This window comes from Lasioglossum baleicum, chromosome 1 (assembly GCF_051020765.1).
Source record: "Lasioglossum baleicum chromosome 1, iyLasBale1, whole genome shotgun sequence".
Lineage (NCBI taxonomy): Eukaryota > Metazoa > Arthropoda > Insecta > Hymenoptera > Halictidae > Lasioglossum > Lasioglossum baleicum.
Window position 1 is genome coordinate 9,347,059 of NC_134929.1, and position 25,890 is coordinate 9,372,948.

Here is a 25,890-nt window from a genome sequence, read left to right on the forward strand (position 1 = left end):
CGTATATACCGTGCCGCGGCGTGTAGCGTTGTAGAGAGAGAATCTCTCGAACAGCTTTCGCGGGGTGGGAGTAGAACGAGAGAGAGGTAGGGGGAGGGGTAGGGATGAACGGGAGGAGAGGACAGCACCCCCAGCAAACGAGATGTCACTATGCGACGTGAAGCTGTGTCATCGATTTACCGCCGAAATTTTCAACAATCGAAAGTCTTATTTATTCTTTATTTGCAGTTTATTGTAACGTGATCGCATTGACAGCCAGGCCATTAGCGATCACATGGTTTATACTTGGTTATAATTATACTGCGGATGTTTATGGAATTTGTGATTTTTGCAGGCAAATTTCAAGAAAGTGGAAACAAATAAAATGTTATTCTCAGCGATAGTAGCCTTTACAGATGAGACGTAAATAAAAATCGTATTCGATTCTGTGGAATTTTATATTCTAGCATATTTTGAAAATTTTTAAAGGTCCGCAGTCTAATATACAGGGTGATTCTGAAAACTGGGACAAGTTACTGCTCTTTTTTAAGTAAAAAATCGAAAAAGATGATAGAGGAAAAAATCATATGTCATAATAAGCCCTAACACCGATGCACCTGCCACGTGCAATTGTAGTTTATTCTTTAATGCAACCCAATTTTCTTGTTAAACCAATCGATCCGTTTTATTGTCCTACGTATAAAAGTACTAACCCAAGGTCATCGAAATGTCAATACTTCACGAGATATTTGACATTTTGTGTCAGATACGTATTTTATTTTACAGGTTCTGCACTTCAAATTCGCCCTTTTCCGAATCAATTTCAACCTTTCGCAAATAAAGTATTTTTAAGTTTTTATAAAAAAAAAGTCACATCAAGAATGTATATTAATTGTTAGGAAATTTGAAATTAACTGAGTGAAATATAAAACAGTGAAAAATATAAAGAATCTAAGAATATTGTTATGTCGTTTTCAACGTAAACAGACTAAAATGAATTTTTATTTTGCATAAAGATCCGCAGTAATGATAGCGTTCACGTGTGTCTAAATAAATATATGATTTAATCTAAATAAATGAATAATTAATTTTAAATATGCTTAACACTACACCTGCCGAGCCGTAAAAGTAACTGGTACGTATGACAAGTTTGATTTCATTTAGACTTTGTACTGCTCCTACTATAATTATTATTCCAATAATTGTGAAATAAAAAATCTGGACACGGACATTTTGACCGGTGATGGTAGGTTTAGTGTTAATGGGTGAAATTGATTTGCAAGGTTGAATTTGATTTGCAAAAGGGTGAAATTGATTTACGGAAGGGTGAATTTGACTTGCAAAAGGATGAATTTGGAGTGCAAAGCCTATATATGCTATATATAATAATATAATAATAATAAATATAATAATTTATATATTATCTCATATATTTTCTCAACTGCGCGCACCAATACCTCTCCTCTACAACGACGTTCGCTCGGCGGGCGACTTCGTCCGCAAAGGGTTAAAATTCTATAAATAAAATTTACGTGCACCATCGTTTGGCGCGTGCTGGAAATTTGTCATTCGTCGTTATTATTAGCTGTCAATAATTTTTTGTTCGAATATTCTAGTAGTATAACATTTTAGTGTTCGAGTAGTAACTCAAGTAGTACAGGTAACGGTTTAGCGCGTCGCTTGACGCTCAAGCGTTGATTCTATTCACGTAGTAGAGAGATAATTCAATCGACCGACTAATGTAGAAATCAAATCGTTGCGAATCCGTTTGATTCAGATTGAATATACGTGTTTTTAATCATTATCATTATTTCCGATTAAGCAAATTCAGGTAAATGCGAACAGTAATAAAAACAAGCATTATATACCCGTAATAAACGTAAGAAAATACATAAATTGTGGAAGCTTGTAGAACGTCCGACGCTGACGCGAAGAATACCCGATTTCAATTGCATTTTATTTCTTCTCGAATTAAACTGCGATCGAAGCGAATACAATGATGCATCAGCAAGAAGATAAAAATAAATCTTTAGAATCATGCAACATTACTCCAGACAAATTACAACGATTGCTAAGAAGCAGAGGTGAGTTTGATTTTATTAACCTCCGCGTAACTGTCGGTAATAAAAACTGTCTTCTCATAATTATTCTACAGAATCTGAAGGAAGAGACGCACACAGATCTCGTACACAAACACTGAAACAAACATTCGACTCTACTCCTCGGAATAGTTCTCACAATCAGACACGCACGAGGACACCCGAAAGTCACGGTACGTTTCATTTTTAAGATGTGAAGAGATGTAAGCAATCGAAGGTCATATTGAAGGTCACTTACAATTCTTCCAGAAATCATCCACGTTTTTATTTATAAATTTCAATTTGATTTTCAATGGTTTAACGTACACAACAAAGTATAAAAGTGATCTCGACACAGTGCTGTACCAAAAGATTTCTTAAAAAATTTATTATTGAGTTCATATATAAAAATACGAGATTCTATATATGAATCTATTATATAAAGAATCTAAAAATATTGTTGTGTTGTTTTCAACGTAAAAAGACTAAAATGAATTTTTATTTTGCATAAAGATTAAAGATCCGCAGCGATGATAGTAATTACTAGACTGCGGATCTTTATGCAAAATAAAAATTGTCTGCATCGATTGCAAAAAATAGAAACTAAATTGAATGTTATTTCTTTCTTTAATCATTTTAATAGAGGAGAAATTCTATATTGACATCTACAATTTTTTTAATTTTCCAACAATTTTGATTTTTAACTTCTAAATTTTGCTATAAATGCATAAAGATCCGCAGTCGAGTAATTACCAATTCGTTAACTTTGTAATGTATGAAAACTGTGCGTAGATATACAGGGTGTGGTCGGACGGGTGGTACAACCAGGCGGGGGGTGATTCTGCATGTAAACATAAGTCGAAAAGAAGGAATAACATTTTCTCGTTTGACGCCTCGTTTTCGAGAAAATCGATTTTCAAAATGCAACAATTATACGTGCTAAGTGCTACTGATAGGAATCGTCTGACGCGTCTGATTATGACCAACCAATTCTACTCCCTCTGTATACTGAAGCACGCGAACCCGACGGATCTTGAAAGTCTGTCTTCTCGAAAACGAGGCGTCAAACTAAAAAATGTTATGCCTTTTTTTCGACTGATTTTTACATGTAGAATCATCCCCTGCCCGATTGTACTGTATGTATTCATTATAGCCATTTTTTGATGAATTTTTAGAAATGAGAGTAGTAATGAAAGTAGTAATGACACCGTTCGCGTATGTCTAAATAAATATATAATTCTATCTATAAATAAATACACAATTAATTTTAAATATTCTTAATGAAATTGATTTGCAAAATGGTGAATTTAGAAAAATATTACTCTTGTTAGATGTAATAATAAGAACTGGATACAAGTTACAGGGTCGTTCAGGAAAGATGTGAGCGGTGGGAGCGGTTCTAGTATTCAAAAAGGTGAATCGGTACATCATCATGAGAATCTCGAGAAAATTCAAAAAACATGTCCCAAGGGAAAATTCGTCAACACGTTGATAAAACAATGGTCGACGCACATGGGCGTGCAGATCCCGTTAATGCACACAATAGAGGTAATGTTTTTACACCGATCACAATCGGATTGCGGTGGTCTATTCGTTTTTCCAGGATTGCAAGGGTGCGCCTTCTCATTTCTCGATAATGCAAAGATAGGGTTTTTCAGTAGTCAAAAACGTTAGATAAAAGATCAATTTAGCTACATACGAAGCTTATTTATGCTTCCGAATAATGCAAATTACGCCTCGTAAACGTAAAAATAGGACTTCTGAGGGCAACTGCGGAATAGATTAATCTTTTATCTAGCGCTTTTGTTTACTGAAACCCCCATCTTTGTATTACCAAGAAATGAAAATGCGCATCCCGCACCTTTGCAACGAGGCTACGCTCTTAAACAAAATTTGATTCCTTCCACGAATGAATTCTGTAAATCGAGAGTCGAGTAAAACTGTATATTAATAAAGTATTTCAACAACTTTTACGTTACTAAAAGATTCTACTGTGTTTAATAGTCGCAAGAGAACCCCCAAAATGACGGAACGAAGCGGAAGCTCGGCATGGAGGAACAGAAGATTCAATTGCTCACGAAAAAGCTGAAAAGTGCTGAGGAAGCAATATCCTCTCTCTCGGCTGCTCGTGATGCCGAGTCGCTGGCAAAAAAAGAAATTTTTGAACAGTAACAGGATATTTTTTATCGTTGATTTGAGTAAACATTTAAGATTTACGAACACTGTTAAAGCTATTAAGCTCTTTTAGATTGAATAACGACTGGGTGTCGATAACCAATTATTATTCCGAGATATCTGAGAGTCTGAAGGGATTTAAAGAACACAAGGATAATTTGTATAAACTATACAACAATATTACGGTTATGCAAGAGACAGTAGTGAAGAAATTGCAACAAGAGCTAAATGATATCAAACTAAAAGGTAAGCATATGTATACAAGCACGTGAAATCATAAATGGAATTAATGTTTTTACTTTAATAAACATTCCACCCGCATTTTGCGTAGACGAAGATCGAAAGAACATGTGCGCAGCAGTTGAAAATAAAATGATAATCCAAGAGAAAAGGTACGTTTGTATAAATGTTTTGGGCAACTTCATCCAGTCGTTGTATTTAAAATTGTTAGAATGCAGGAAATGATGATCGCGGAGACCGCGTTGAAGAAACTATTGGAGGACGTGAAAAACGAGTCAGCTTCGGAGAAAAATCGTTTAAAACAAGCTCACGCGGAAGAGAGAGTAGACTTGATAAAGGTTTGATAACATCCTCGATTGTTTATGCGTAAAAATGCGTGCGTTATCTTCTGCTTTACACATTTTTATCGTAGAGGTAAACAAATATTGTGATACAAATGATCACGATTTCAGGAACAAGAAAAGCTCACGTCGGTGAACGCTAAGTTACAAGGGCAATTAAATAATATCATTGAGGAGAAGCAACATTTAACCGAATTGCTGAAAGAAAAAGATAAAGAAATCTCCGTTCTGCAACAAGATATTTCTACATTCAAGTGAGTATTTGTACACGTTTTTTAATTGTTTACAATGACTGTTTGTACAAGCAATTAAACATGAACGCATCAATTTCGTTTGTAAGAACCGAGATTGCCGGCCTGTTGAGTCAGACTGCAGACTTAAATGCTAAATACGAGAAATCGGTTGTGGAGGCAGATGAATTTAAAAAGGAATTGGGGATGAAACTGCAAGAAGTAAGAATATGTCATGTATATTTATACACATTACTTCAACTATTTATTTAAACACGTAAACATTCATATTATTATTTAAACAGATCAATCTACTCAGAGAGAACTTAAACTCTCGACAGGAAGTAGAAACTAGTTTAGCCAACGATTTGAAAATGATCGAAACAAAGTACACAAAGACAAGTAATGATTTCGCAACTATACAAAATCAATTAAAGAATATGGAAGCTCGTAATTCAGCCCTGCAAAATACAATTCACAATATGACCAACAAAAGCGAGCATCAAAACATGGAATTAATTAAAAAAATTGAATTCCTGGAAAAAGAAAAGGATAATATACTTAACGAGAAGCGTGTACAAATTAAGGTATATCCAGGAAAGTGATTATGTTGATAAAGAATATGTAGTGTACAATTTTTATTTTATTTTTTCTTAAATAGAATTTACAAAACTCGAATAAATTAACGACCGAAAAACACGCAGCGGAGCTAGCAGCTTTGAAAAAAGACTACGATTCGAAATTGTATGAAATGAAGTATCAGAATGCTGTCGCGCAGTTTAATGTCACGTTAAACAGGATGGATGAAGAGGCTAAAATAGCAGAAAAGCATAAAGCACAAGAAAAACAGGAACATTCCAATGCAACACGATCAATTGTGGAAGCTACTGTAGGGGAATCGGATAAAACACATAAAATAGACAATCAAGCAAAAACAATAAAACAATATCAATCACAAGCTGAAAAAATGTTGGGTACACCAAAGAATATACAAAAATCACAACAAACAGTGACGCACAAAGAACAAGAAGATATATACAATTTTTCCACTCAGAAGCTTAGTGACACAACAGAGAAAGTAAGTTACAGTATGTATGTATGTATGTGTAGAATATTACTTTATTTCATTGTACAGGATCTGGAGTACAACGATAATATCTCCGGTTTTTTAAGATCGCAAAGAAGTCAAGGAAAAGAACACGAGGTATTTCTAAAGCATAGTTTATGTGTGTTGTTGAGCTAAGTGCAATATTACACGTATTTGTATAATTTCACCATAATTTTCTACAAATAGGATGTCACCACAACGCAGAAGAAAAATAGGATTTTTAAGACGCGTGGCACTGGATTAAAACAATATACAACTACAAGGAGATTAATGAAAAAATAAAGTCTCTTATAAAATGTGCATAAAAACAACTCTTCGCAAAACAATAACATCTTTTTAATATGAAATACAAAGTACATTATAATCGATAAAACATATGCACTTTATAACGTTACAAGCTACATTTATATTCTAGAGTTTGGTAATACTGTAACATTTGGAATACTGTGTATTACATACACGATGTTAGGCCGCTTGTTCGCGTCTGGCTATTGCGTTCACATACTACTGTATGTTACACTTCACAGTCATGTATACACATACATTCCAAATGTAAATCGTACTCTGCCTTTTATTCATTTGAACAATCTATCTGAACTTGAAATTATTTGTCGAACGAGGAGGAGGAATTATCCCATTTCAATGATCTCTCAATAGCCATTTTCCATTTAGAATATCTTAAATCCCGTTCTGAAACATGTAATATACATTTATATCGTTCTATTCGTGCTATCACACTAAAGAACAAAATATTACCATTTTCTCCGATCTCAGGTGAAAATTTCGTAACTTGCGACGCGTCTACGTCGTTAATATCAATGAGCTCGGCACCTATAGCTGCTAACATAGCTGCACCAAGTGCCGTCGTTTCTACCATATTGGGTCTCACTGTGCAAAATAAATTCTCACAATTTGGACAAATACATTCGTGAGGAATTGAAAGAAATTACAAGATACGTACCAACGTTTATTCCAGTAAGATCAGCTTGCAACTGCATGAGTAAATTATTTACAGTCATGCCACCATCGACTCGTAATGTTGTTAACTGTGTTCCAGAATCTTTTGCCATGGCTTCTAAAATATCTCTTGTTTGGAAACAAACAGCCTCTAAAGCTGCCCTTACTATATGATCATCTTGTGTTTCCTCTGTGATACCGCAAATTACACTAATGGATGTGCGTAGATGTATATGATTAGTAGTAGGAAAGAACAATAGCTGTTGCAAATATTAATTACTAGAGGTGTGTGAGAAAATATTAGGTATCCGATATCGGGAGTCCCGAGAATACTCCCGAAATTTTCGAGAACTCGTCCCGACCCAACATTTTCTGGTTCTTGTATACCTCTATTACTTTCTGATTACGTGTATTAGTATTTACCCTCGTGCATCTTGTTGCCAATATGGTGCATACAGGCCAGAAAATGCAGGAACAAAATATACATCCCCTGAATTTTTTGCACGTTCCGCCATTTCTTGACACTCTGAAATATTACTGTAAAGTTGCATATTATCACGCAACCAGGACAATGCTGCTCCAGCCACAGCAACAGAGCCTTCTAACGCATAAACTGCTGGTGATTTCCCGATTTTGTATGCAATAGTTGTTATAAGACCCTGATGTGAGTCCACTTTCTAAAAAATTGTATATACGAATATATTTAAAGTTTGTGCATTCAGTTTTTAACCCTTTGCACTCGAATGGTAACTCTGAGGCGCCAGTCAAAATTGCTGTATCATTATTTGTAACAGTGTTTAGATGATTAAATTCTTCTGTATTCTAGAAATTGCTAGAAATTCAAATGTCATATGAGAAAACAGGTTCAATTTCATGTGAATAGTATAAAAAAGATTATATAGAGTAAAAATCTTCTAGGTTGAAAGATATATCTTGATTTCGGAATTAAAAGTTGCTTCGAGTCCAAAGGGTTAATAGTGTCAAATCATTGAAACAGATTAATACATACAACACTTCCAGTATTGTATAGCAAGAAACATCCAGTTCCGTAAGTAGCTTTTGCTTCTCCAGGCTTTAAACATAATTGGCCAAGCAGCGCTCCTTGTTGATCACCTACACACTATATATGTAAAGAGAGAAATATATTAATTTAGCTGAGGATAAACTGTCATAATTAAACGTTTGAACTTGAACATTTTACCCCTGATAGTAATACTCCTGAAAGAATTTCAGGAGTCGATATAGTCCCAAACTTTTCAGCGCTGGACCGTATTTCAGGGAGAATTTTTCGTGGAATTCCAAAAAATTTACATAGCAGAGGATCCCATTTCAAAGTTTCAATATTCATTAACAGGGTACGGGATGCATTTGAGACATCGGTCACATGCAATTTTTCTTTTGTTAGATTCTGTGGAATGATAAAAGGATAAAGAACGTCGTCATAAAATTTTCTGTAGGTAGTTAATGCAACATTTATCGCGCAATTTAATATGTTTTATGTATCGATTAATTTCTGATGCGGCTATCAACACAAGTAAGATTACCAAATAGTTTCAAAATTATACGAATGCAGAATCGGATATTTTCCAATGTTTTGTTTATAATTAAAACTGAACACAAACTTGATATACTCAAATTGAATGAAGTGGAAGGATAAAAGATAAATATTCAATTTCGCTTTCGGACACCCGAACACCTGAAAGTGCACTGTCGAAAGGAGTGGGATCAACTACTATAGCTTTGAATCATTAGTTACATTTGATCCATCTGTAGCCAAATCCACAAAGATTGTTATAATCAAGTCTCGACCTGTTTTAAATTTATTATTGGAAATAATATAAGAGTACTTTTTTTTAAATTCTTCTAATGTTTTTACTGTTTTAATTACACCTACTTATATTTGTCATAAATACACAAAATCTGCTGTCTAGTTATAACTACTTGGAAAATATGCTGATAAAAATTGTTAGCGTACCCAGATAAGCCATGTGTCCACTGTTCCGAAAATACACTTTTCTGCTTCTATCGATTGCTTCACGCGTGGTATATTGTCAATAAGCCAACGTATTTTAAGAGCGCTAAAGTATGGTGACAGTGGCAATCCACAGAGTGGTTTTAAATAATGTTTATTCCGTGTTTTGTTAGGTACACTGTCCAGTATATCTTCCAATGTAGTAGTTGTTCTCATATCATGCCAAACTATAATAAGTTTAAGAAATTACGTTATTATTAACATTAATTAAACAACATGGATGACTTATGTGAAAATAATTAAATAATACACAATATTTATTACTAAGCGCATTGTGCAATGGTTCTCCTGTATCCTTATCCCATAGTAAAGTAGTCTCTCGTTGGTTGGTAATCCCAACTGCTTTTATATCCGATGCACTTAAACCAATACTGCTCAGCTTATCCATTGTCTTTTTTATACAATTTATCACAGCATCTAAAATCTCCTTTGGATCCTGTTCTACCCATCCTTCTTGTGGATACTTCTGAGTAATTTCAATCTGGTGTGACGCTATCACCGTTCTGTGTATTACATCGAACACCTAAAGTAGAACATACAATGTATATATCTATTTACCTTTTAATTTTCACTGAATATTATCACTAGACTGCGGATTTTTATGCATTTATAGCAAAATTGAGTGGACGAAATTCAAAATTGTAGGAATATTTTAAAAATTGAAGACGTATATATATGATTTCTCATCTATTCAAATTATGAAGAGAAGAAATAACATTCTGTTTGGTTTCTAAATATGTCTTCTGATTGATACAGACAATTTTTATTTTACATAAAGATCTGCAGTCTAATTATCACGAATAAGATTTTACAAATTTGACAAATTTATCGATGAAAGTAAAGGCAATGAATAGATAAAAAAAAATAAAAGTCGATAAAAGATTTCTCATGGAAGATGAACGATATATAATGTAAACAGTTTTCGAATAAACATCGATGTTTATCGAAAATATTTGCAAATGTTTAGTTTAAATACAATGTGATAGAACGTATCGCGTTAAGTAAACACAATCGTGTAAATAGACATATCGAGGGTTAAAGTTAAGGTTCCGCTCGGATATCTTTTCGATATCAGTTCGTTCATTATAGTTTTATTACATTGACATTTATTTTGTAGTTGAAGGGAATAGTGCACTTACCAAGAACCGAGCGCTACTTGTTCCCTCATCAATCGCCCCTATTAGTGGCCCTGCACGATCAATGCTTTCCGGCATATTTTTTCCGTTATTTTCGACTTATATAGTATATAAGAAAGCACTTAAGATGACCTATGGTTAACCTTGCTCCTATCTTATTATGTAATCACGCGCATTAAATATTGTAAACCCAAATTTAAAACGCATCTGGAACGCACGAAATATCGTTATTTTTCCTTCAGTCGCTTCTTCACTGATCGCATTTCCAGTGTATTTTGATTATATCATATGTGCTATTTCTCGCGTGATGATTTATAGAAATTTTTGTAAGTTCGTTGCTGTTAGGAATGGACAATTTATTTGACGAATCATGTTGAAAAATAAACATTTGCCGTGATAAAAATATTACGCATAAAGCATTGACTCCACGTGGTGAATATGAAACATTGCATATATATTCGATGAATATTATTGTTCATTTTATGGTTTTCTGTAAAAAATGTACAATAGATATATTTCATTTGCTTTCATTCGCTAAATTTATACCATACGTATTGATCGAAACAAAAGGTTTTTCTTTTGCATCTGACGATATATGCTGATATACGCTATACGTGCAGTTTATATGGTACGGGCCTGAGGCAGTGATGGGCAGTGATAAGATATTGTGCGCTTTCCACGCGCATGTGTGACAGACCAAAGCCAGGAACGTATCTACCCAGTAAGCAATCTGCTCGATTTTTGAATAACTTCTGCGTCCGCAGAAGTATCGCTTTATGCTGGCAGGGGGTGCTGTCTAAAATCGAGCAGATTCCGAGCATCTTCAGCTTCGAGCGTCGTTCTGACAGCATAATGCCCGCCATCTGCTCGCCAGGCTGTGCTCGATATCTGCTCGAGGCAGGCCTGGCTGACTGGGTATACCCTCTCTGGTATACATCAGAAGTGATCAGAAGCATTATTATATAGTATGGACAGGGACCCATTATTTGTTCAATTATATATGTGCATAGTAATGTTTGAGATATGGAAATTAAATGTATTATGAAATAAATATTATTTTTATTTTCAATAACGTAAAAATAGGACTTTTCGGGGCGACTGCGGCCAAATCCTCTCTTGATCCTCTCTGCTGCGGCCTATAGTGGGCCTATAGATTGATAGCGCTTTTCACTACTGAAGAACTCCATCTTTGCATTATCAAGAAGAAACGAATAAGAGTTTCGTCAGTCTGTATCAGTATTTAGTGAGATTAGACAAAGTGAATTTTTTGAATTTAGATTTCTATTGATTTCTATCAATTTCTATAGATTTTTCTGGAAACGAAGGGGCTAGTCTACCCTCGATTTGTAACTAGAAAGGAACTAGAATCTTACTAGATTTTGGGTCGAAAATATGGGTTTCGTACTAAACGTTGTTTGACCTTATTAGAACAAATTGTGGGCTGTGTGAGGGCTCATTCGAAAGAGGAAGAATAGACGCAGCGCGCTTTTCTCACGAGGTTAACGAGATTATGTTAATAACTAATAATATGAGGGCCCAAAGTAGAGAAAAAATCTAGGAAAAAAACCCGCAGATTTCAATGCATTTTCTGTCTCTAAAAGACTTTTTTGACTTATGAGATGAGAAAAGCGCGCTGCGTTGAACCTTCCTCTTTAGAATGAGCCCTCACCCAGCTCAAAATATGCTCGTATAAGGTCAAACAACGTTTAGTTCCGAACCCATTCTTTCTAGTAAGATTCTAGTTATTTGCTAGATATTTGCTATTTACTAGAATCTTACTAGATTTTGGGTCGAAAAAATGGGTTCGGAACTAAACGTTGTTTGACCCTATTAGAACAAATTGTGGGCTGTGTGAGGGCTCATTCGAAAGAGGAAGGTTCAACGCAGCGCGCTTTTCTCATCTCATAAGTCAAAAAAGTCTATTAGAGACAGAAAATGCATTGAAATCTGCGGGATTTTTTCCTAGATTTTTTCTCTACTTTGGGCCATCATATTATTAGTTATTAACATAATCTCGTTAACCTCGTGAGAAAAGCGCGCTGCGTCTAACCTTCCTCTTTCGAATGAGCCCTCACACAGCCCACAATTTGTTCTAATAAGGTCAAACAACGTTTAGTACGAAACCCATATTTTCGACCCAAAATCTAGTAATATCCTAGGTATTTTCTAGTTACAAATCGAGGGTAGACTTAGTTGAATTGGCATAGTGTTCTTGAAACCATAAGGTTGGTAGGAAAAATGACTTTGTATATCCCTACATTATAGTAATTTTCTATGGTCGAGGAATATTTATCTCATTTCACTTTGCGTTACCGGTAAGGAAAGACGTACGTTTGTGGAAGAAGTGAAAGATTCTTTGCTCGATATAATTGAATTAGATTGAACTGTGATCAGTGGTTAATACGCGTGGATTTTCTCATGTTTCAGGCAAACCCACCATTAAACTGGCTTCGTAATAGACAGTTATTACTTGGCCGGATTTCTTTATTACGGTAGAGTGAGTATGGCTTCCTGAAACGTCGTGTCTGTCCCATACGAATATCTCTCTTTCTCCTTCCCTCTGTCTTCTTCTATCCGAGCATAACGGCACTAACTTTCGGTTTACGAGTGATTTTCGTTTCGTTCGTGAAATTGATGAACATCGTTTCCTGACACGTACAACGTGCACGCACGTATCATTTACGAAAGAGGTTAGCGATCTTGTGACGTGTCAAGTGAATACTTCATTCCATATGGTGGTCACTGGCACAATCACTCGCTGGTCATTGACATGCTGGCATTTAACTTGAATCTGCTTCGCTCTTTCCCGTTTTCGGAGTGATTGTTATGGGACCGTATTCCTTACCGAGATTTCGACCAATTCACCTACACCGCAATATAGTCGATTAAACGTTTACGTAAAATGAATATCGTTAGAAGGTGTTTTATGCCGCTTTCTATAGACATGACTATCGATTCCCCTTAGACATTTTTCGTATCTACCGGTTTTCTTCTCGTCATTTCTCAATCTTCGAAATTGCATGTTACGATTTTTTCGATACTATTCAGAGACTCGATTAACTCAATTAATTATGAAATAATATAACAGCGATATACATTTCGGATATTTTGTTTCTTTTAAAGCACATGGCACAAGTGTAAACATTAAATTTATGCTATGCAACAAAACAATTCGAGTCTAAATCTTTATGCCTCTTTGAATTGATAATATTAAATTCGTATAAATTTTGTTTCATTTAAAGCACATGGCACAAGTGTAAACATTGAATGCATGCTATGCAACGAAACAATTCAAGTCTAAACCTTTATGCTTCTTTGAATTGATAATATTAAATTTGTACAGCATTTATTTGGAAGGATAAGACATTGGTGATGAATAATACTTGTATAGTTGCATTTCAAAAGAATATGTTTAACACAATTTGAAGCTTTTTATAAGTTTCATGGGTATATACATCGCAGTTCATGTTTCAGTGCTACTGTAAGGACTTGGCACGAAACAGGATAATCCCACCATGCAGCAGCAGTCAGTAATGGAAGAGGGAACGGCCTACGAGCCACCTACCTACGATGAGACATTCCCAGTACTTCCTGAATCAGCCAGTTCAAGTTCAGGGAAATTAAACATTTTCTCCATAAATAATAATTTACAACTAGGACGCATAACAATTACACAGGTATAAATTACGCTATTTTCATACGCGCATAAATTTCCTCAGAGGAATTCCGTCTAGGATAGGGTGATTTTATATTTCTCCGGTGTGTTCTCCGCATATAGATGTTCCGTGTACCTGGAGAAGAACGGAAATTTGATCATAGCGACAAATTTGGCGAACGCGAATCAATTCGTACGTGTAAAACAATAATGAAAGAGACGAACACAATTATCGAAATAGCATCTTCGAAGGATCAATCGCTTACATTCCTAATAACTGGCAAGCAGAATCAGGTTTTGGAAGCCAAGCGTCGAATTTTAACAACCTTTCAAACTCAGGTTCGGCACAAGCAATACAAAATTTGCAAAAAATTTTGGATATTCTATATAATTCTAATATTGGTATTATTACAGGCGAGTAGACAAATTTGCATTCCGAAGGACCACCATCGTTGGATTCTTGGAAAGCAGGGACAGCGTCTTAAAGATCTGGAAAAGACAACTGCCACTAAAATAAATGTTCCGCCTGTGCAGGATCAGTCGGAAACAATAACGATCACAGGAACTAAAGAAGGGATAGAAAAAGCTGAACATGAAATTAGAGTAATTTCAGATGAACAGGTGAGCGGACATACTTTTAGTAAGCGAAGGGAAGCATGTCTTAGCAAAGGAAGAATGCATATGTTATAAATGGTGATGATGTATATTACAGTCAAGAAAGGCGTTCGAACGAGTGTCTGTGCCAAAAATTTATCATCCTTTTATACATGGTGCGCATAATGAAAATCTCAATGCCATGACGGCAGAAACAGGAGCTCGAATTAATATTCCTCCTGCCTCCGTGCAGGAAGATGAGATTACTATTGCCGGGGAGAAAGAAGGTGTGCTAGCAGCTAAGCAGAAAATTGAAGCCATCTATAGAGATATGGTGAGAGATTCGAAATGATTTGTAAACGTGTTAATTTTTGAATAATTCAAATGTAACGTTACATTCGTTTTCTAGGAGAAAAGGTGTACTACAGTGTCCGTCGAAGTTCCCAAGTCTCAGCACAAGTACGTTATTGGTCCTCGAGGTAGTACTATAGCGGAAATATTGCAAGTCACTGGTGTGAGCGTCGAAATGCCTGCATCGGACTCACCCACGGGAACTATTACTCTTCGAGGTCCTCAGGAGAAGCTTGGTCAAGGTGATGCCGAATTTAAAGGTTTTTCAGTCGCTAGATACAAGAATAATGCATTAACATGAACATTCTAAATATAGCGCTGGACAAAGTGTACGAGAAGGCGAACAGCGTTCGCACGGCTGTAGTGAAAGCACCTGTTTGGATTCACAAATACATAATCGGGAGAAAAGGCGTGAATATTAAACGTATCACGCAAGAAATGCCGAAAGTGAATGTGGAGTTTACTGGCAAAGAAGATAAAATCAAAATCGAAGGCCCGCCGGAGGAAGTTGAGAAAGCGCAAAACGAACTTCAATTGATGGCTAGCGATCTGATATCTAAGCTTACGTTTACGGAATTAAATGTTGATCCCAGATTTTATAAACACATTATCGGGAAAAATGGGTGCAACGGTAAGCATCGAATATCAAGTTGGTCAATCCGGGATAATTGAATAACATGTTATATTTGCAATGATCTATTTTCAGTAAACCGTGTAAAAGAAGGAACAGGCGTTGTTATTAATATTTCTGAAAATGATGGCAGTAATGTCATTCGCATAGAAGGAAATATGGCCGGCGTAATGAAAGCTCAAACGGTTTGTAATGTTTATTTATTTGGTGTTATACGTGTTGTAAGTGTAACCTTAATTTTTTACTTCTGTCTATAGGAATTAGTGGAAATGGTGAAAAAATTGGAGAACGAGAAAGAGAAAGACGTGATAATAGATCACCGATATTACCCTAGTATTATTGGGAATAAGGGAGATAATATTAAAGAAATCAGAGATAAATTTAATCAAGTACAGATTACTATTCCTGGTCCAGGTATGTAGCGTGATATATATGCAATAACTAGAACTCGGATTTATGCCAGGTACAAACATTTCAAAGACCTCGTCCCTTGTTGGCATTTGGCCAATAGGAGCTCTGTGTGCATTTTTAGAGTGCAGGTCACGTCTCAGATTTTATATTGTTATATAGTTTCATTCTTATAAATTACGTAAAAGATGCCTTACTGAAAATGTTAATAAATATGAACATAAATTGTTACACAGCGAAGATAAATTAATATTTATTTGCAGGAGAAAAGGGAGACATAGTAAAAATTAGAGGGCCTAAAGAAGATGTAGATAAGTGCCATAAATATTTAATGAAGTTGGTAAAAGAATTGAATGAGAATAATTATGTGTTAGACGTACCTATTTTTAAACAATTCCATAAATTTGTCATTGGAAAAGGCGGAGTAAATATTCGCAAGGTTAGTATCCTGGAACGATATAATTATTTTATTTTTATAAACCTGCACATTCAATTGCTAATTATTATTTTCATCGCTTCTAGATTAGGGAAGAGACACAAACCAAAATCGATTTGCCCGCCGAAGGTGAGAAAAGCGATGTCATAACAATTACAGGAAAGGAAGAAAATGTCGAGAAAGCTAAAGAAATGATTCAAAAAATACAAAATGAATTGGTAATTTAATTCTTAGAATTCTGAAAAAAGTACTATCTAAGTAATAGTTATATTGTATTACATTATTCTCGTATTTTGTATTAGGCTAACATTGTTACGGATGAAATAGTCATTCCACCAAAGTTTTACAATTCTCTTATTGGCACTGGCGGAAAATTAATTCACTCTATCATGGAAGATTGCGGAGGTGTTGCGATTAAGTTCCCTACCGCAGAAAGTCGAAGTGATAAGGTAAATTTCTTTTAAAAATGTGTGTTTGTGCGTGTGTGTGTACATATATGTATTTCCCAATATCAAAATTGAATTTGTAATGTATTTTATGTAGGTAACTATTAGGGGGCCAAAAGAAGATGTTGAGAAGGCAAAGCAACAGCTGTTGGAACTTACAAATGAAAAGCAATTGTCTAGTTATTCAACGGAAGTCCGTGCCAAAGTACAACATCACAAATTTCTCATTGGAAAAAATGGTGCCAATATTAAAAAGGTTTCTACGCAAAATTATTTGATTATATACGTCTTGCACACTGTGATATGCTAATTATCTTATATATATATCAGAATTAATTGTACTAATTACAATATATTTATCTTTCTTAGATAAGAGAATCCACTGGAGCACGTATCATATTCCCAGCTGAAGAAGACCAAGACAAAGAAGTAATTACTATCATGGGAAAGAAGGAAGCTGTTGAAAAAGCAAAGGCTGAATTGGAAGCTACAATCAAAGAAATTGTAAGCATATGTATTTCATTGATCAATGCATAAGCATTACGATGAATTTAGATCTTAATCTATCGATCAATATTTTTATTGTTCTTTAGGATAACATTACCGAAGGTGAAATCCGTATCGATCCAAAGCATCATAGACATTTCGTAGCACGTAGGGGTGGAGTGTTGCATCGTATCGCAGATGAATGTGGAGGAGTACAAATTTCATTTCCAAGAGCAGGTGTCGATAGTGACTGTGTAATCTTAAAAGGTTCGCATGAATGCATAGAAGCCGCGAAGCAACGAATGCGAGAGATCGTGCTAGAATTGGTAACATTTTCTTAATTTATACTACTATCTATCCATCTTCTATCTATCTATATATGTATATAAAATAGAAAAGTATGTGTGTATGATCCCATCGATCTGATTCGATGGGTCTGTCGCACGTGTTGTCCATCTGTCAGGGTAGAAGTTGTTGGAGCGCGGTGGTTGTAAATAATCTGCCGGTTTTTTGTCTGCTATAACAACCTTTTCAGGTATACCGCCAGTGGTCGGGCGCAACCTGCCCGGAGGGCCTACCTGCGGCTCGCTTTTTTAATTTCCAGATTCTTTAATGATACATGATCTTTTATTGTTTCTCTTAGGAATCGATGGTAACCGAGGAATGTATAATACCTCAAAAACATCACCGTACCGTTATGGGGGCGAAAGGACGTAAAGTGCAACAGATCACTTCTGAATATGATGTACAAATCAAATTCCCAGATCGTGAAACATACGGTATGTGTAGTTTTATATTTTTTATACTAACTTTTTCATATTAAACTTCAACTAAGGATAAAAGATTCTCAAGTGTGTATAATGTATTGTAAATTTTAGACGAACACCGTGAAGCAGAACAAATGAACGGCGAGAATGGAGAAGTTCCAAAGACAGTTCCAGTTCCAGCCTGTGATATTATTCGAATTACAGGACAACCAGAAAATGTTGCAGCTGCTAAGCAAGCGCTTCTCGATCTAGTGCCGATCACAATAGAGGTCGGTATAATTAACCCGAGACTAAATAGTAAAGTAATTTTATAATTCAGTTAAACAAAAAATTGGACGTATATTGTAGGTGGAGGTACCGTTCGACCTACACCGTTCTATAATAGGACAGAAAGGCCGTGATGTGCGAGAGTTAATGTATATATATGACGTTCATATCATGTTGTCTCCGGCGGAAGAGAAGCTTGATTATATCAAGGTATGTAGACTGTCGCATAAAGTTAACCCTTTGCACTCGGAGCTATGTTAACTGGAAAATTAAACATTTCTTCCGACCTAGAATAATTTCATTCTGTATAAATTTTTTCCTTTTTATGGATATGAAAGTGATAAAACACCTCCTACATTACTTAAATGTTTAGTAATTGATTAGATAGCAACACATTTAATAATGTAAATAATATTTTCAGAGCCTCAAAGTCACCATTCAAGTGCTCAGGGTTAATATATTATTTATTATTCGAAATTAATATGTTACATTTTGTTCAACAGATTTCCGGAACTCCTTCTTGCGTTGAAAATGCAAAGCAAGCTATTTTAGATAAGTGCAAAGCTTTGGAAGCTGAACGACAGGATAGGGCTTTAAAATCATTCGAATTGAAGGTACCGTTATTCATTATCTCTAATGATTTACATCAACTTAGTTCACTTCGAATTGTATTAGGTCGTTCGGAAAGTAATTTCGTTTTTCGTGTAAGAGATGGCATTTGCTTCCATTTGTTATTATTAGACAGCGGATTTTATGAATTTATGACAAAAATGAATAGTTGTCATTTAAAATAGTATACACATTAGAAGAATTTTAAAAAATACTGTTATATTATTTTCAACCCACCAAACATTTCACTCCAGTTTGTTGCAATTCAGGTAGAAAATGTTTATTTTGCTATTTTAGGTGGTTTATTATTTTAAATGGTAAAAAATTGGCTTTCATTCTCCCTTGAGGAAACGAAATGACGTTCCGAAGGACCTGATAACTTTTCGAACACCGATTTTATATCCTCGCTCTACCGAACCTTTATATCCTTGCCATGTATTCCTACCTAATCCTGACTAAACCTTGTTTCTCCAGCAATTCCCTGACGATTTATTCCGAGAATGGCGACAATATGAAGTTTGTTTTCCCCTAGCTCGAAGTTAATCCGGAATACCATCCAAAAATAATTGGACGTAAGGGAGCCGTGATTAATAAAATACGTAGTGATCACGATGTTCAGATCAATTTTCCGCGTAAAGGCGACCCTGAAGAACATATCATTACAATCACAGGTTACGAAAAGAATGCGTACAGTGCTCGAGATGATATTATGAAAATCGTTAACGAATTGGTGAGTTGAATCGTTTCTGTTCAACTTTATAAACTATCATCGGCGATGAAATCCTAAATTTTCTTGTCTTCTCACTCGTTTAGAATGGCTTGACGAAGGAAGAGGTGGATATAGATTATCGTGTACATTCGCGTTTAATTGGTACAAAAGGTAGAAACATTCGTAAGATAATGGACGAGTTTACAGTTGACATTAAATTCCCCCGTAAAACCGATCCCGATAAGAATCTTGTAACTATCGTGGGTACAGAAGACAACGTAGCCGACGCAAAGGATCGTTTATTGAATTTAACAGAAGAATACGTGAGTACATAATAAGAATAGACAGTGCCGTAACGAGGGCGTAGCGAAAGAGGCGCCCGCCACGGGCGCAACTGGGTTTAGGGCGCAAAACAAACAATACCGACTCGGTTGAGGGTTACTTGGACGCTTTTCAAATCTTGTAACAAAATTACGAGCTCTCATTACAAAACACGTATCCAAATCTAGACATAGAATTAAGGATTTTCATAACAATGCCTGTAACAACAGCTTCCTGCAAACGTTCGTTTAGCAAATTAAAAATTGTAAAATCGTACCCTCGTTCTTCTATTGGACAAGAGCGATTAACAAACTTGCCTATAATATCAATTGAAAAAGATGTTGCCATAACATTAAATTATGACGATATAATAGATGTGTTTGCAGATGAAAAAACGAGAAAAATTACTTTATAAAATATGCTGAACAGTTTTATGTTTTTATTATATTATTTTAACACATACCTATGTTTTGTATTTCTTTTTCTTTTATTTTGTCGTCATTGAATATGAATAAAAATTTGTTCTTATTTAGGTTATAGATTATTTATTCATACAAATACCTTGACAAATACATGATTGTATATACAGGCAACTCATTTTGATGAGGTTAATAGTATTTAATATATTGCATTTAGTAAAATTTAACTTGTTACATTAAAATTTTTAATTTTTTTGTCATTATTGGGTTACGGGGAGGCGCAAGTTAGACACTTGCCACAGGCGCTTCAAACCCTTGTTACGGCTCTGAGAATAGATAATAAGCTTTGGCATTATTCGATGAGAGAACCAGGGATTACAATGAAATACGAAACAATGTTTAATTTCTTACAGATACAGGATGTTTTAGAAACACAAATATCACCGAAAACACCAGATTCCTTCCGTGTTTGGAGCGAATCAGGATTTAGGGTGGCTAAACGTAATTCCGAAGGTGGTTCGACTGGTTTCTTCGTGAAAGGCGGTCCTTGGGAGCAACAACCGCAAAGCGCCCCGAATACTGCCAGCGTGGAGGAATTTCCTCAGTTTGCTGGATACTCGCATGTACCTATGACAAACCCCGACGGTCCTTGGGGTGTTAAACGTTAAACAAAATTCAATCGAATAGAAAAGAAAAACGAAAAAAAATCGACAAACGCATGTAAGGTAACAAAGCATAATAACTTTCCTCTGACAAACAATATGAAAGGGTAAACGCATTAGTGCTAGGTGGTTCCCTGTTTCATTACTGATGTTGCTGCATACGACCTGGCCACTCTATTGGACTCTGACACTGGTTTACTACAAAATGTTTGACGACGGTGTTTATATTTACAGTTCATATACCAATATCCGATGTATCTGTAACTGTAACGCATAATATTTTAAGTTCGTTGCCATGTAGGAAAACATGTACACGTGCGCTCACACAACGCTCATACACAGAACATGCAGGGATAATACAGTCAGATGCAAGATGGCGGCCAATTGTATTCATATAACGAGAACATCTAATTTCACAATTTTATTTCTGCTGATATGCCTTTCAGGTACAGATATGTTGTACTTAAGACTGTGGCTTCGTAGGAACCAATTATTTTCTCTTTGTGTATTATACACAGGATGGTCAGTAAATTGTGGTACGCTTGAGAAGGAGTTTCTACGTGTAAAAAAAAGACAGGAAGAACATGCATGCACACACAACACACACACACACGACGAAAATTTAGAATAAAATTTTTTTCATACGACCTTTCAAAAAGTGAAACTTCGAACAAAAAGAATTGTATTGTGATTTTTCGTTCTTCTTCCCGAGTAGATGCAACTCTTTTTCTTGATCGTACTACGATCTACCAAGCAACCTGTATATACTTCTCAGATTGTCTCCATCTGTGTAGATTGCGCGACTAGACGCTTCTCCGCGTTTAACCGGGCATAATGTTTTTTTTGTTAATTTATTTATATTTTTTTTGTACATAAATTGCATTTTCTTTCGTTTTTTGTTGCGTTGGACTTCAGTGGAATCGATTTCGTATATAACCACGTCATTATATTAGAATTCTGTACACAGAACCGTGTGTGAAACGTGAAGCTTTAAGGTCTTTCTAAGGAAAACGTTCCTAGATATACTACATATACATATATATGTGATTTCCTGCTTTTGTAAGTATCTAGTATAAATAAAATAAGGTCGATTCGTACACCAAAAACCATCGGTGACGCTATCAAGCGAACCAAATTGCCAACAAAGCGTTAAGCGATTATTGTATAGTATCAAACAATGGAATTTAAGAATAGAAGAATGTTTTTTAGTCACGATGAAATAAATATGTTTTTGGGGAACATAATCTTTAGAAGGCCTTGATATTTTTCTACTGCTTTTAACGCAGTGATCGAAGGACGAGACACAGCATCATTGGCATCATTTATGACGGAATCATGAATGTTCGTAATTTAAAGGCTACTCTTAATTTATTCTATTCTATTTTACTATTTGCTGTATAATGCGCAATGTTTGCATTCTACTATTTATGAGGCCAACTAGCTAAGAAAAAGATATTCGGTTCAAGTGCCTTGTCTATTTTCTTCGGGACAGCTCATTTCAATTGTTGGAGGAATGTGAATATTAGATTATATGTATAAACATACACGTATATAAATATTGATAATAATTATATTATTATACACATATACCTGTATATATATACATATGTACGCATGGTATGTATATATATACGCGTATGTATATAAGTAGTATATATATACAATATATACTACCAATACTACCTATATACACTTGCCAACAAAAGTTAAGAAACAAAGCAATCACTTCGAAATTGTGTAATATATGTTTTGTTTTTTTCCATTTGTGTATGTTATTAAATAAAACAAAATACAAGAGATATGTAATTTTTAGTATAAACATTTTTAGGTGTATAGTCTACGTCTATATTATTATAGTTTCGTATATACAATGTCATTTAAGACAAGTCACTTGAATAACTCTCACAATTCCACGGAAGCGTTATGCGATGGAAAGGATTTTTTCTCAGGTGGACATATTTAGGAGATTCAAAACCCACTTTTATTCTTTTATGAAGAGAAATACATAGGTCAGCTACCTGGAATCATTTTGAATGATCACGGTTGTTGAAATTTCCTTGAGAAGAATTATAATTGTAGACATTGAAAAATTCATAGTCCATCTAGAAACAGATTTTAACAAAATGTTTCTTCCAAACATTTCTTTCACCTTTCAAAATTGTAGGAGTTATTGAATTGACGATTTAAGTGACTCATCCTGAGTAAACACAAGATACAAGTGTGACAAAAATCATAGGATACACACTTGTACACATTTTATTAATAAGAATTTAATGCAGAAGTGTGAATTTTCGTTTACAGTCTTAATAAGATATTAGAGAGCCTAGATTGTACTATTGTTTCATATCTAAGACAGCGTTGATCCGCGATTAACATAATGCAAAATCCTATCAGTAAACTGTGGATTTTTTATGCAATTTGTAATATTTACAGGAAAATTTCAAGAATGTGGGGATAAATAGAATCTTATTTTCAGTGGTAGTAGACTATATAGATCTGAAATAAATAAAAATCGTATTAAATTCTGTGGAATTTTTTTTATATTCTAACATTTTTTGAACATTTTTAGAAGCCATAGATGCATAAAGATCCGCAGTCTACCTATCAGTATTTGGGACCATATTTTGTAGTTTGTTGCATTCATTCGTCTTTATTACTATACATTTGAATTTTTTAATTATCGCGCAACATATAGTTACATATTTTTCCTATTGGGTTTAAATCTGACTACTTGATACCATTAATGATATTTTTTGTTAAAAAGTTTTTACTAGCTCTGAAGTATATTTTGGATCATTATCATGTCTAAATAATTAACACACGTTTGCATATAACTTTGCAAAGTTCATCTTTCTTTTTCGTTTTTGTGAAAGAAAGATTATTTTTGTTCTTAGCATTAATTTCTTCAGGTTTTAATCCTTTTTTGAAAGTTCACAGTTCACTCCTTTTCATCTTTTAACTGGAACTGGTTTTCTATGTTGAATGTTTTAATTATAAGTTGATTTCTCGAATCCATTAAGCAATGCCTGTCACTTTTGTAACAACTAAATCATAGTTTGATGTTGTATGTAAAACTGTTCTTGCGTACACACGAAACGAGTACAACTAAAAACAGCGATCAATCGGGAAACAATGCTTTTGAATTCTCTTCTGTGTTCTATTATTGCGTTCCCGTTAATGATTGCGGAATGTTATTACAATATAATATACTTGAATTAATTTTAATACTTCTTAATGTATGAAATCATATTTTTCTCGTAGTGTAAGTAATAGAAATTTATTTACGACATATTTGATGATAGACGATTTACATTTACAATATATAATTATGCGAAATTCGTTTCTTCACTTTTGTTGGCAAGTGTATATATACATAATCAATATAATAGGTATTGTACTATAAGGTACAATAATATATATATATAATACTATCACAGAAATGAAAAATAATAGGTCATGTATACAGAAATTCACTTATATTTTTTAGATTTACAGTAATTTTTATAAAACTTCTTGGTACGACGACCTACATGTCATCTTTCCAAAGCATGGTTTATATACAAAAATGCCAGAATTAGCAGTCTTTAAATACTTTTAGTTTTGGCTAAGAATTTGATAGATGCTGTGCATGAATGTACCTTTTCTAATAAATTATAAATACGAAATATTGTAATTATAAAATAATATTCTCTGTACACATAATGTCATAATACATGAAATCTATTGTAACAATATATATACATAATTAATCTATTGTTAAAATTGTGTTTTCCTTTTTGTAGTACCTTAACGACTAGACAGTGGATCTTTATGCAAAAGAAAAATTGTCTACCTAATTTGCAACAAACTGGAACGAAATAGAATATGTTCTTTCTTAAAATTATGTTTACTTCTTGTATGTAATGTTTTTACTAGGGCTGTTACTTTCTTCGATGGTCGTTTTGAGGCTTCGAAGCTCCGATTTCAGAAACTTTGAAGGTGATGAGAATCAAAGTTTCAAAGCTTCGAATTTCGAACCTCCGAACCTCGAATCGTAGTAAACTATTAGAAGATTAAAAGATCTATCTATTTTGTTTTATCTTGTGTGCCTTCGTTTTCATGAAATCTTGTTTACAATTTATGATTCGAATCTTCGGAAAAGTAACAGCTCTAGTTTTACTGTTTTCAATTACGCATACTCATTTTTGTTATAAATGCATAAAATCCACTGTCTATTAATGACAGATACTTCAGAAGTGTTAATAATTTCCTTTGTACGCTGATTCATCGCGTGCCATTTGTAATGTTCGTAATTGTTTTATAAATCCCTCGTTTGGTTTGATGCGATCCCTAACTTTTTTCACTTTGCAGTAAGCATCGTCAAAGAATAATCCCTCGGATACCATCAAGTAAGAAATAACAATAGTCGGCGAACGAGATACACCAGCGTTGCAGTGTACAAGAATATTTTCATTCCGGTTCTCATCTATAATTTTTCTGCACTTTCCTATCGATGCAGTGACATCAGTTTCGGGTAAATCTAGTAAGTCGCAATAATAATATTTGATACCGTCAAATTTAATTGGCGCGTCAATACCAACGCTTAGAACACTATGAATATTATGTGTTTGTAAAATATCTATATTTACAATAGGGTCTTGCGAGCTTAGAAACAATCCTGGTATTATCTGTGCAACTTGTAAATCGGGTTTATTATCTACAACGAATGGTATTCCAGCCGATAATTCCTTCCTTTCTCCATCAACTTCTTCGTATCTCTGCCCGAGCGTATTCGTTACAACAGTTTTACACGGTTTCAAGTTTGACTTTTTAATGGATAGCAAAGTTTTTAGATCCATTGCTAACGAGTTACA

The 25,890-nt window shown here is 34.6% G+C and overlaps 4 protein-coding genes across 8 annotated transcripts; 2 read left to right on the forward strand and 2 right to left on the reverse strand.

The window, feature by feature from the left end:
- The first annotated feature begins 6 nt into the window (after positions 1 to 6).
- Positions 7 to 6,474, forward strand: LOC143211371 (uncharacterized). Of its 4 annotated transcripts, none has more exons than XM_076428997.1 (13): positions 7 to 2,063; positions 2,135 to 2,251; positions 3,415 to 3,605; positions 4,062 to 4,225; positions 4,306 to 4,478; positions 4,564 to 4,624; positions 4,684 to 4,810; positions 4,925 to 5,067; positions 5,154 to 5,265; positions 5,349 to 5,630; positions 5,705 to 6,121; positions 6,179 to 6,247; positions 6,338 to 6,474. In XM_076428997.1, exons 1-13 carry the CDS (start codon positions 1,976 to 1,978, stop codon positions 6,431 to 6,433), a joined length of 2,040 nt encoding a protein of 679 aa, XP_076285112.1. In that variant the 5' UTR covers positions 7 to 1,975; the 3' UTR covers positions 6,434 to 6,474. The 4 variants fall into 4 exon arrangements, with proteins under 4 accessions (XP_076285112.1, XP_076285123.1, XP_076285097.1 ...); XM_076429008.1 differs by having other exon boundaries at positions 6,217 to 6,247; XM_076428982.1 differs by having other exon boundaries at positions 5,705 to 6,247.
- On the reverse strand, positions 6,466 to 10,643 carry Gk1 (Glycerol kinase 1). Of its 2 annotated transcripts, none has more exons than XM_076429130.1 (9): positions 10,280 to 10,643; positions 9,405 to 9,663; positions 9,084 to 9,307; positions 8,310 to 8,516; positions 8,118 to 8,228; positions 7,532 to 7,785; positions 7,113 to 7,318; positions 6,908 to 7,039; positions 6,466 to 6,841 (listed from the first exon to the last, which is right to left on the reverse strand). In XM_076429130.1, the coding sequence occupies exons 1-9, from the start codon at positions 10,352 to 10,354 to the stop codon at positions 6,756 to 6,758; spliced, it is 1,554 nt and encodes a 517-aa protein (XP_076285245.1). In that variant the 5' UTR covers positions 10,355 to 10,643; the 3' UTR covers positions 6,466 to 6,755. The 2 variants fall into 2 exon arrangements, with proteins under 2 accessions (XP_076285245.1, XP_076285235.1); XM_076429120.1 differs by lacking the exon at positions 10,280 to 10,643 and adding an exon at positions 9,953 to 10,203.
- A 1,915-nt stretch (positions 10,644 to 12,558) lies between these two features.
- Positions 12,559 to 25,191, forward strand: Dp1 (satellite-binding protein 1 Dp1). Its single transcript, XM_076432169.1, has 23 exons — positions 12,559 to 12,603; positions 12,704 to 12,773; positions 13,751 to 13,953; positions 14,055 to 14,270; positions 14,346 to 14,552; positions 14,644 to 14,859; positions 14,935 to 15,118; positions 15,193 to 15,507; positions 15,583 to 15,692; positions 15,765 to 15,921; positions 16,179 to 16,354; positions 16,438 to 16,569; positions 16,654 to 16,800; positions 16,895 to 17,053; positions 17,167 to 17,301; positions 17,391 to 17,609; positions 17,927 to 18,062; positions 18,162 to 18,319; positions 18,399 to 18,527; positions 18,821 to 18,931; positions 19,459 to 19,656; positions 19,740 to 19,958; positions 20,789 to 25,191. The coding sequence occupies exons 3-23, from the start codon at positions 13,792 to 13,794 to the stop codon at positions 21,041 to 21,043; spliced, it is 3,741 nt and encodes a 1,246-aa protein (XP_076288284.1). The 5' UTR covers positions 12,559 to 12,603; positions 12,704 to 12,773; positions 13,751 to 13,791; the 3' UTR covers positions 21,044 to 25,191.
- Positions 24,173 to 25,875, reverse strand: LOC143212969 (dual specificity protein phosphatase 19). The gene has a single exon (XM_076432339.1). It carries the CDS (start codon positions 25,873 to 25,875, stop codon positions 25,276 to 25,278), a length of 600 nt encoding a protein of 199 aa, XP_076288454.1. The 3' UTR covers positions 24,173 to 25,275.
- Positions 25,876 to 25,890: the final 15 nt, after the last annotated feature.